At 44.3% G+C, this 11,989-nt stretch overlaps 1 protein-coding gene across 1 annotated transcript in view; it reads left to right on the top strand.

The window, feature by feature from the left end:
* Nucleotides 1–2,770: 2,770 nt before the first annotated feature.
* The window catches only part of LOC138358807 (protein SON-like), a 51,484-nt gene continuing 42,265 nt past the window's right edge, over nt 2,771–11,989 (top strand). Inside the window, exon 1 of the mRNA XM_069316983.1 lies at nt 2,771–2,860. Within this exon, the coding sequence (XP_069173084.1) occupies nt 2,771–2,860 (90 nt within the window). The remainder of the gene's footprint in view (nt 2,861–11,989) is intronic.

Below are 11,989 nucleotides of genomic sequence, written 5' to 3'. Positions count from 1 at the left end.
GAGTGTGAGGGGGAGAGAGAGAGAGAGTATGTAAGGGAGAGTGTGAGGGGGAGAGTGAGGGAGAGTATGTAAGGGAGTGTGAGGGGGAGAGTGAGGGAGAGTATGTAAGGGAGAGTGAGGGAGAGTATGTAAGGGAGAGTGTGAGAGGGAGAGTGTGAGAGGGAGAGTGAGGGAGAGTATGTAAGGGAGAGTGTGAGGGGGAGAGAGAGGGAGAGTGTGAGGGGGAGAGTGAGGGAGAGTATGTAAGGGAGAGTGTGAGGGGGAGAGAGAGGGAGAGTATGTAAGGGAGAGTGTGAGGGGGAGAGTGAGGGAGAGTATGTAAGGGAGAGTGTGAGGGGGAGAGTAAGGGAGAGTATGTAAGGGAGAGTGTGAGAGGGAGAGTGAGGGAGAGTATGTAAGGGAGAGTGTGAGAGGGAGAGTGTGAGAGGGAGAGTGAGGGAGAGTATGTAAGGGAGAGTGTGAGGGGGAGAGAGAGGGAGAGTGTGAGAGGGAGAGTGAGGGAGAGTATGTAAGGGAGAGTGTGAGGGGGAGAGAGAGGGAGAGTATGTAAGGGAGAGTGTGAGAGGGAGAGTGAGGGAGAGTATGTAAGGGAGAGTGTGAGAGGGAGTGTGAGGTAGAGTATGTAAAGGAGAGTGTGAGAGGGAGTGTGAGGTAGTGTGTGTGTGAGGGTGAGTGTGAGGGGGAGAGTATGTAAGGGAGAGTGTGAGAGGGAGAGTGAGGGAGAGTATGTAAGGGAGAGTGTGAGGGAGAGTATGTAAGGGAGAGTGTGAGAGGGAGTGTGAGGTAGAGTGTGTGTGAGGGAGGGAGCGGCAGAGTGAGAGCGTAGAGCAGCTCCAGGCAGGCAGACCCAAGCCAGACGACTCTATTGATTATTACTAGCCGCGGGGATGCCCATGACGTCAGAGCTGCTTGCATGCTGTGTATGGTGGCACTATTCCTGGTGTATGGTGGCACTATTCCTGGTGTATGGTGGCATTATTCTTGGTGTATGGTGGCACTATTCCTGGTGTATGGTGGCACTATTCCTGGTGTATGATGGCACTATTCCTGGTGTATGGTGGCACTATTCCTGGTGTATGGTGGCATTATTCTTGGTGTATGGTGGCACTATTCCTGGTGTATGGTGGCACTATTCCTGGTGTATGGTGGCATTATTCTTGGTGTATGGTGGCACTATTCCTGGTGTATGGTGGCACTATTCCTGGTGTATGGTGGCATTATTCTTGGTGTATGTTGGCACTATTCCTGGTGTATGGTGGCACTATTCCTGGTGTATGGTGGCATTATTCTTGGTGTATGGTGGCACTATTCCTGGTGTATGGTGGCACTATTCCTGGTGTATGGTGGCACTATTCCTAGTGTATGGTGGCACTATTCCTGGTGTATGGTGGCTCTATTCCTAGTGTATGGTGGCACTATTCCTGGTGTATGGTGGCACTATTCCTCGTGTATGGTGGCACTATTCCTGGTGTATGGAGGCACTATTCCTGGTGTATGGTGGCACTATTCTTGGTGTATGGTGGCACTATTCCTAGTGTATGGTGGCACTATTCCTGGTGTAAGGTGGCTCTATTCCTAGTGTATGGTGGCACTATTCCTGGTGTATGGTGGCACTATTCCTGGTGTATGGTGGCACTATTCCTGGTGTATGGTGGCACTATTCCTGGTGTATGGTGGCACTATTCCTGGTGTATGGTGGCACTATTCTTGGTGTATGGTGACACTATTCCTAGTGTATGGTGGCACTATTCCTAGTGTATGGTGGCACTATTCCTAGTGTATGGTGGCACTATTCCTAGTGTATGGTGGCACTATTCGTGGTGGTCTAAAGTGCCACCACAGAAAACCATACAAGGGTAGAGGGGCACCATTCATACAAGGGTAGGGGGCACCATTCATACAGGGGGGCACTATTCATACAGGGGGGCACCATTCATACAGGGGGGGCACTATTCATACAGGGGGGGCACTATTCATACAGGGGGGGCACCATTCATACAAGGGTAAAGGGGGTACCATTCATGAGGTTAAGGAGGTTCACCGGGATAGTGTTTATGGTGATGTATGAGAGAACTGTATTCCCATTTGACAAAAAAAAGATTGGACCGTGTTTGTGCAGGATTGATGTCTAAGATGTTTGTCTAAGTTGTCTAAGATGTTTGTGTGTTCGCCCATTACAGGGTCCGCGTTCGAACCCTGTAATGGGTGGACACCGTTCATTCATCCCGTCCTCATATCTCAGCTCCTTGTCCTCATATCCCAGCTCCTTGTTCTCATATCCCAGCTTCTTGTCCTCATATCCCAGCTCCTTGTCCTCATATCCCAGCTCCTTGTCCTCATATTTCATCTTCTTGTCCTCATATTCTATCTTGTCCTCATATCCCAGCTCCTTGTCCTCATATCCCAGCTCCTTGTCCTCATATTTCATCTTCTTGTCCTCATATTCTATCTTGTCCTCATATCCCAGCTCCTTGTCCTCATATCCCAGCTCCTTGTCCTCATATTATACTAGCTCAGCGCTTCCTCTGGTAATCAGCTTACCTTGTGTGGCGTTCTGTTCCTTGTACATATTTTCAGTCTTCAAGGTGACCTGTAACTGTTGTTCTAGATCCATATTCTCAACATAAATATTAATTTGTCTGTTGGAATATTTGTGCTGACTTGAACGCTTCACTTACAATTTTCCTTCTTCGATTGCTGATTATGCGTTACCTTAGTGTGTCAGTCCCTATTTTCAACGGAGTTTTGCTTATTTTGTAAAGTCTCCGACATGGGCTTGGGTCCACTCTACGGCAAGTGCTCTCCAAAATCTACACTTTTAAGATCCCTGCCCGTCTCCTGCCTCCACATATCCTCCCATGTATCTCCCACTAAACACACACTACTCACACACACTACCTCTAAGCAAACACGATCACCCATGTGTCCAGGCTCCACCCACATACCCTCCCAGGTCTCCTCCCACATATAACCTCAACATCTCCCCTCACATACACCTCCCCCCACTCCAGAATACACCAACATACAACCACCCAAGCTTCCCTTAAAGACACACACACCCACACACACAGCTCGGGGAGACATGATCACCACATACAAAAATCTCAGGGGAATTGACAGGGTAGACAAGGATGGATTATTTAACACGGGTGGCACACGTACAAGAGGACACAAGTGGAAGCTGAGTACCCAAATGAGCCACAGGGGACATTAGAAAGAACTTTTCCAGTGTCAAAGTAGTTAGTAAATGGAATGCATTAGGAAGTGATGTAGTGGAGGCTGACTCCATACACAGTTTCAAATGTAGATATGATGGAGCTCGAGAAGTTCAGGAATCTGTACACCAGTAGATTGACGGTTGAAAGGTGGGACCAAAGAGCCAAAGCGCAACCCCCGCAAGCAGAACTAGGTGAGTACACACAGACACACGTTTCCAGCTTCCCACATCACTATTTTCACTACACACAATCTTCATCACTATAAAAATATACACAACCTCCCCTTTCCTGCCTACACACACACTCACCCCTACCCATCTTCCTCCTCACATACACTCTCCCCACACACCCCAACCCCCATTTCTCCTCAAACCCCCACTCACATTCTGTCCATCTACACACACATACACACACACACACACACACACACACACACACACACACACACACACACACACACACACACACACACATACACATACACACACACACACACCCTCCTGATCTCCCAACACAATACTCTGCTCATACAACTTTTTTTCCATCTCATCACGTCACTGTAACCATTTTTCATAACACACTGTCTTCACTGTATCTTCACAACTTATACCTATCTAAACTTACACAATCCTATCTCCACCCCATACATACACAACTCCTATGGCTTTTGACATGGCTTAGTAAGTTGTTGTGGTGTCGGTGTTGTTATACGAGGTTGTGGTGGTAATATAGCTGGTAAATTTTACCATCAGCTGGTAATTTTTTTTTTTAATTTAAATTTAGCTGGTAGTGGTGCTGGTGATCGTAGTGACACTGTAGGTGGATACAGCAGTGATCCCTACAGTGGTAGTGACTAGCGGTGGCTACAGCAGTGGTGGTGAGAGCTTGCTGGTCGCGTAATGGTGTCACATCATGTGTATAGAGGGCGTTCCGGTGCTTGCCGGCCGGCCGACCATGTGGGGTCCTAAAGGAATGCAGCCTCGCCTCTGCTCTTCCCTCCCTCCCCAACACTCCCTCGCCTTAACCTCAACCTCCCTCACGGTTTCTGTGCTACAATGTTGACTTCTAGTTTACAACCCACACTTAAGAAATCAAAGCAAAACAAAAATAAAAAAGAAGTCGGTATAATTCCCGTGGCGAACCCTGGCTTAGTGATAGAGTGCCAAAGGCTTCCAGACGCATAATGTCTGGTTGCTTTATGACTTGCAAAAGCATAGTCTTGAGTGCTTGCATAATTATTTGCATCTCACAACTTGCAACGACACTCCTGTCCATTATTACTAATCCAGATAGTAGAGAACTGCCTTTGGGGTCAAACAAGAACAATTGAGCGGAGTGCAGTGTGGAGTTTATAAGCGGAGTTTGTGAGGGCAAGTCTACGGTGTGTTCCATTGAGAATGCAGCAGAGCCGTTACTCGTACACCCAGACGCTCTCCCTAGCGTATCACCAACACTACACCCCCTGCGTATGCCACAGCAGAGTTATCAAGTCTATATTATATCCATAAACAATCCACTCGAGAGAGAGAGAGATAGATAAGAGCATGATAAGCAATCCAGTTTTGATAAGAGAGGGGGTGGTGGTGGAGCGACGCTAATACTGCTGGCAGCCTGCACAGACCCATGTGTGTGTGGGGGCAGACCCCACCACCACCACACTGGTGGGGGCAGACCCCACCACCACCACACTGGTGGGGGCAGACCCCACCACCACCACACTGGTGGGGGCAGTCACCACCACCACACTGGTAGCAGCAGACCCCACCACCACACTGGTAGCAGCAGACCCCACCACACCACCACACTGGTGGGGGCAGACACCACCACACTGGTGGGGGCAGACACCACCACACTGGTGGGGGCAGACACCACCACACCACCACACTGGTGGGGGCAGACACCACCACACCAACACACTGGTGGGGGCAGACACCACCACACTGGTGGGGGCAGACACCACCACACCAACACACTGCCCATATTTATTTTTTACCTTCAGCCTCGCCCGCATAATAATCAGCTTTTCCAGACAACCTTATGACTCTAGCCGGCAGAGGCGCTGAGTCATTACTTCTCCTACAATTTCGATACATTACCGAAAGCTACAATTTTCGTTAGTCGTTTTTGTGTGGTTTTTTGTTAGCCACTTTGTTCATGTGTTTGTCAAGATGTCAACTGTTGTTTGCATGACAACTCACGGCCATCTTGTCCATTATTCACTTTATTTACCCCAATTATGGGTAAGGGAAGTAAGCAAGATTTTTAAATTTTAAGATTATATACTCAAATGTCAAATCAGTGTCAAGTTTAGTTTAGTTAATTGATTTTGCACCACATACCCATCCCGTGGGGGGGGGGGGCCAGTGAACTCCATACCCATCCTATGGGGGCAGTGGAACAGCCCGTCCTCCTAAAGTTTCCCAACGTTAAGAAAACGGCCAATTTAAAGTGTCCTCTCCTAACCTACCAGAGGACCCAAAACAGAAAACGGGACAGTACGTCACTTTCGCCAACCGCTGCCAGTTTTTAGTACGACAATTTTTGTCCTTATGTAACGCATACGAGCTAAAGGCGTTCTTTGTAGGACAGGTTGTAGGAGGACAGGTTGTAGGAGGACAGGTTGTAGGAGGACAGGTTGTAGGAGGAAAGGTTGTAGGAGGACAGGTTGTAGGAGGACAGGGGTGTAGGAGGACAGGTTGTAGGAGGACAGGTTGTAGGAGGACAGGTTGTAGGACAGGGGTGTAGGAGGAGAGGTTGTAGGAGGACAGGTTGTAGGAGGACAGGGGTGTAGGAGGACAGGTTGTAGGAGGACAGGTTGTAGGAGGACAGGTTGTAGGAGGACAGGTTGTAGGAGGACAGGTTGTAGGAGGGCAGGTTAAGAACATAAGAACATAAGAACAAAGGCAACTGCAGAAGGCCTACTGGCCCATACGAGGCAGCTCCCATTCTATAACCACCCAATCCCACTCATATACTTGTCCATAACTCACCTTCCTAGGTTTAGGAGGACAAAGGTTGTAGGAGGACAGGTGTAGGACAGGTGTACAGGTGTGTAGGAGGACAAGGGTGTAGGAGGGACAGGGTTGTAGGAGGACAGGGGTGTAGGAGGACAGGTTGTAGGAGGACAGGTTGTAGGAGGACAGGGTGTTGGAGGACAGGTTGTAGGAGGACAGGTTGTAGGAGGACAGGTTGTAGGAGGACAGGGGTGTAGGAGGACAGGTTGTAGGAGGACAGGGGTGTAGGAGGACAGGGGTGTAGGAGGACAGGTTAAGAACATAAGAACATAAGAACAAAGGTAACTGCAGAAGGCCTATTGGGCCCATACGAGGCAGCTCCTATTCTATAACCACCCAATCCCACTCATATACTTGTCCAACCCGTGCTTGAAACAATCGAGGGACCCCACCTCCACAATGTTACGCGGCAATTGGTTCCACAAATCAACAACCCTGTTACTGAACCAGTATTTACCCAAGTCTTTCCTAAATCTAAACTTATCCAATTTATATCCATTGTTTCGTGTTCTGTCCTGTGTTGATACTTTTAATACCCTATTGATATCCCCCCGGTTATGTCCATTCATCCACTTGTAAACCTCTATCATGTCACCCCTAACTCTTCGCCTTTCCAGTGAATGCAACTTAAGCTTTGTTAATCTTTCTTCATATGAAAGATTTCTAATTTGGGGAATTAACTTAGTCATCCTACGCTGGACACGTTCAAGTGAATTTATATCCATTCTATAATATGGTGACCAAACTGAACTGCATAATCTAAATGGGGCCTAACTAGAGCAAGATATAGCTTGAGAACCACACCAGGTGTCTTGTTTACTAACGCTGCGATTAATAAATCCAAGTGTCCGATTTGCCTTATTACGAACATTTATGCATTGATCCTTTTGTTTTATATTCTTACTAATCATAACTCCCAGATCCTTTCGCAATCCGACTTCGCAATCACAACACCATCTAGCTCGTATCTTGTAACTCTATCATCATTACCTAACCTCAGAACTTTACATTTATCAGCATTAAACTGCATCTGCCAATCCTTTGACCATTTCAAAAACCCTATCTAGATCAACTTGAAGTGATAGTGAGTCCTCCTCCGAATTAATTTCCCTACCGATTTTCGTATCATCGGCAAATTTGCAAATGTTGCTACTCAAACCTGAATCTAAATCATTTATATATATTATAAACAACAGAGGTCCCAGGACAGAGCCTTGAGGCACTCCACTTACAACATTTTCCACTCTGACTTGATTCCATTTATACTAACTCTCTGTTTCCTTTGGTATAGCCATGCCCTAATCCAGCTTAATATAGCACCCCCAATACCATGAGACTCTATTTTTTTAATCAGTCTTTCATGTGGCACTGTATCAAAAGCTTTGCTAAAGTCAAGGTATACAACATCGCAATCCTTACCACTATCAACTGCCTCAACAATGCTAGAATAAAAAGATAACAAATTTGTTAAACATGAACGGCCATTTATAAAACCATGTTGCGACTCAATTATTAATTTATGTTTTTCAAGATGAAGACGAATTTTATTTGCTATTATAGATTCGAGTAACTTTCCACAATAGACGTTAGGCTAATTGGTCGATAGTTAGACGCAAGTGATCTATCTCCTTTCTTAAAAACTGGTATCACATTAGCAACTTTCCAAAACTCTGGCACTCTGCCTGACTCTATTGATTTATTAAAATATGGTTGACAGTGGGTCACAAAGCTCCTCTTTGCATTCTTTAAGCACCCTAGCAAACACTTCATCCGGCCCTGGGGATTTGTTTGGTTTGAGTTTTACTATTTGTTTAAGAACATCCTCCCTGGTAACTGCTAAACTCGTCAACCTGTCCTCGTCCCCACCCACATAGACTTGTTCGGCTGAAGGCATATTGTTAAGTTCCTCTTTAGTAAATACAGATACAAAATATTTATTAAAAATACTACTCATCTCTTCATCACTATCTGTTATTTGACCTGTCCTCAGTTTTTAATGGACCTATCCTTTCCCTAGTCTTAGTACGATATAACTGAAAAAAAACCCTTAGGATTTGTCTTTGCTTGCCCTGCTATGCGAACTTCATAGTTTCTTTTTGCTTTCCTTATCTCTTTTTTAACATTTCTAACCAGTTGTACGAATTCCTGTTCTAAAGTGACCTCCCCATTTTTAATCCTTTTGTACCAAGCTCTCTTTTTACCTATAAGGTTCTTCAAATTCTTTGTTATCCACTTTGGGTCATTAGTATACGATCTATTCAATTTGTATGGTATACTACGTTCCTGTGCTTTGTTTAGAATATTCTTAAATAAGTTATATATTGAATCCACATCGAAATCCCCATTTAAGTCACCTATCGCTGGGTTCATGTCTCGCTCCAAGACCGGCCCACACCCCATACCCAAGCCTTTCCAATCAATTTGACCCAAAAAATTTCTTAGGCTATTAAAATCAGCTTTTCGAAAATCTGGCACTTTAACAGAATTTTCTCCTACTGGTCTATTCCATTCTATGCTAAATCTGATTTCTTTGTGATCACTGCTCCCTAGCTCACTCCCTATTTCGATGTCATTAATTTGCGTTTCCCTGTTAGTTAACACAAAATCTAAAATATTATTTTCCCGTGTTGGTTCCTTAATGTGTTGCGTAAGAAAGCAATCGTCAATTAATTCTAGAAAAATCTTCTGCTTCACTATTCCCTGTTTTGTTCAACCAGTTTATTCCGCTAAAATTAAAGTCACCCATGACATAAATACTGTTAGATCTAGATGCTCTAGATATTTCATCCCATAGATGCTTTGCTTCCATTCTGTCTAAATTTGGTGGCCTATATATTACTCCTATTATAATATTATTAGCTTTTTCGTTTAATTCAATCCAAATAGTTTCTGTGTGTGGCTCTGTTTTGATTCCCTCTTTGAGACTACATTTCAAATTGTCCCTAACATATATGGCTACTCCACCTCCTCGTCTAATATATCTATCTGTGTGAAATAGTTTAAATCCATATATTTGATATTCAGCTAATAGTTCTCTATTTTCTACATTCATCCACGTTTCGGTAAGTGCAATAATATCTATTTTTTCTGTGCAGACAAGAGCATTTAATTCGTTAATTTTATTTCTTAGACTTCTACTGTTAGTGTAATATACCCTAAGTGAATTGTTATTTTGCGGACCTTCTCTTTCCCTGATCGTTTTGCCAATTCCTTTCTCCCACAAACACATACTTTTATTACCTCCTTCCTCCAAATCAATTCCCATACCTCTATCTACTAACAGTTTAAACCCAAACAAACACCTCTAACCACTATGGAGGACAGGTTGTAGGAGGACAGGTTGTAGGAGGTCAGGTTGTAGGAGGACAGGGGTGTAGGAGGACAGGGGTGTAGGAGGACAGGGGTGTAGGAGGACAGGTTGTAGGAGGACAGGTTGTAGGAGGACAGGGTGTAGGAGGACAGGTTGTAGGAGGACAGGTTGTAGGAGGTCAGGTTGTAGGAGGACAGGGGTGTAGGAGGACAGGGGTGTAGGAGGACAGGGGTGTAGGAGGACAGGTTGTAGGAGGACAGGTTGTAGGAGGACAGGCTGTAGGAGGACAGGGTGTAGGAGGACAGGTTGTAGGAGGACAGGGTGTAGGAGGACAGGGTGTAGGAGGACAGGTTGTAGGAGGACAGGTTGTAAGACAGGGGTGTAGGAGGAGAGGTTGTAGGAGGACAGGTTGTAGGAGGACAGGGGTGTAGGAGGACAGGTTGTAGGACAGGTTGTAGGACAAGTTGAGTTGAAACGTTATATAACCACGCAATGGGCTCAGGTCATTAATAGGGTATTAAAAGTATCAACACAGGACAGAACACGAAACAATGGGTATAAATTGGATAAGTTTAGATTTAAGAACATAAGAACAAAGGTAACTGCAGAAGGCCTATTGGCCCATACGAGGCAGCTCCTATTCTATAACCACCCAATCCCACTCATATACTTGTCCAACCCGTGCTTGAAAACAATCGAGGGACCCCACCTCCACAATGTTACGCGGCAATTGGTTCCACAAATCAACAACCCTGTTACTGAACCAGTATTTACCCAAGTCTTTCCCTAAATCTAAACTTATCCAATTTATACCCATTGTTTCGTGTTCTGTCCTGTGTTGATACTTTTAATACCCTATTAATATCCCCCCGGTTATGTCCATTCATCCACTTGTAAACCTCTATCATGTCACCCCTAACTCTTCGCCTTTCCAGTGAATGCAACTTAAGCTTTGTTAATCTTTCTTCATATGAAAGATTTCTAATTTGGGGAATTAACTTAGTCATCCTACGCTGGACACGTTCAAGTGAATTTATATCCATTCTATAATATGGCGACCAAAACTGAACTGCATAATCTAAATGGGGCCTAACTAGAGCAAGATATAGCTTGAGAACCACACCAGGTGTCCTTGTTACTAACGCTGCGATTAATAAATCCAAGTGTCCGATTTGCCTTATTACGAACATTTATGCATTGATCCTTTTGTTTTAAATTCTTACTAATCATAACTCCCAGATCCCTTTCGCAATCCGACTTCGCAATCACAACACCATCTAGCTCGTATCTTGTAACTCTATCATCATTACCTAACCTCAGAACTTTACATTTATCAGCATTAAACTGCATCTGCCAATCCTTTGACCATTTCAAACCCTATCTAGATCAACTTGAAGTGATAGTGAGTCCACCTCCGAATTAATTTCCCTACCGATTTTCGTATCATCGGCAAATTTGCAAATGTTGCTACTCAAACCTGAATCTAAATCATTTATATATATTATAAACAACAGAGGTCCCAGGACAGAGCCTTGAGGCACTCCACTTACAACATTTTCCCACTCTGACTTGATTCCATTTATACTAACTCTCTGTTTCCTTTGTATAGCCATGCCCTAATCCAGCTTAATATAGCACCCCCAATACCATGAGACTCTATCTTTTTAATCAGTCTTTCATGTGGCACTGTATCAAAAGCTTTGCTAAAGTCAAGGTATACAACATCGCAATCCTTACCACTATCAACTGCCTCAACAAAGCTAGAATAAAAAGATAACAAATTTGTTAAACATGAACGGCCATTTATAAAACCATGTTGCGACTCAATTATTAATTTATGTTTTTCAAGATGAAGACGAATTTTATTTGCTATTATAGATTCGAGTAACTTTCCCACAATAGACGTTAGGCTAATTGGTCGATAGTTAGACGCAAGTGATCTATCTCCTTTCTTAAAAACTGGTATCACATTAGCAACTTTCCAAAACTCTGGCACTCTGCCTGACTCTATTGATTTATTAAATATGGTTGACAGTGGGTCACAAAGCTCCTCTTTGCATTCTTTAAGCACCCTGGCAAACACTTCATCCGGCCCTGGGGATTTGTTTGGTTTGAGTTTTACTATTTGTTTAAGAACATCCTCCCTGGTAACTGTTAAACTCGTCAACCTGTCCTCGTCCCCACCCACATAGACTTGTTCGGCTGAAGGCATATTGTTAAGTTCCTCTTTAGTAAATACAGATACAAAATATTTATTAAAAATACTACTCATCTCTTCATCACTATCTGTTATTTGACCTGTCTCAGTTTTTAATGGACCTATCCTTTCCCTAGTCTTAGTACGATATAACTGAAAAAACCCTTTAAGATTTGTCTTTGCTTGCCCTGCTATGCGAACTTCATAGTTTCTTTTTGCTTTCCTTATCTCTTTTTTAACATTTCTAACC

This window comes from Procambarus clarkii, chromosome 86, assembly GCF_040958095.1.
Source record: "Procambarus clarkii isolate CNS0578487 chromosome 86, FALCON_Pclarkii_2.0, whole genome shotgun sequence".
Taxonomy (NCBI): domain Eukaryota; kingdom Metazoa; phylum Arthropoda; class Malacostraca; order Decapoda; family Cambaridae; genus Procambarus; species Procambarus clarkii.
Note: the sequence above shows the minus strand (reverse complement) of the source record. Positions and strands in the feature narration are given on the sequence as shown.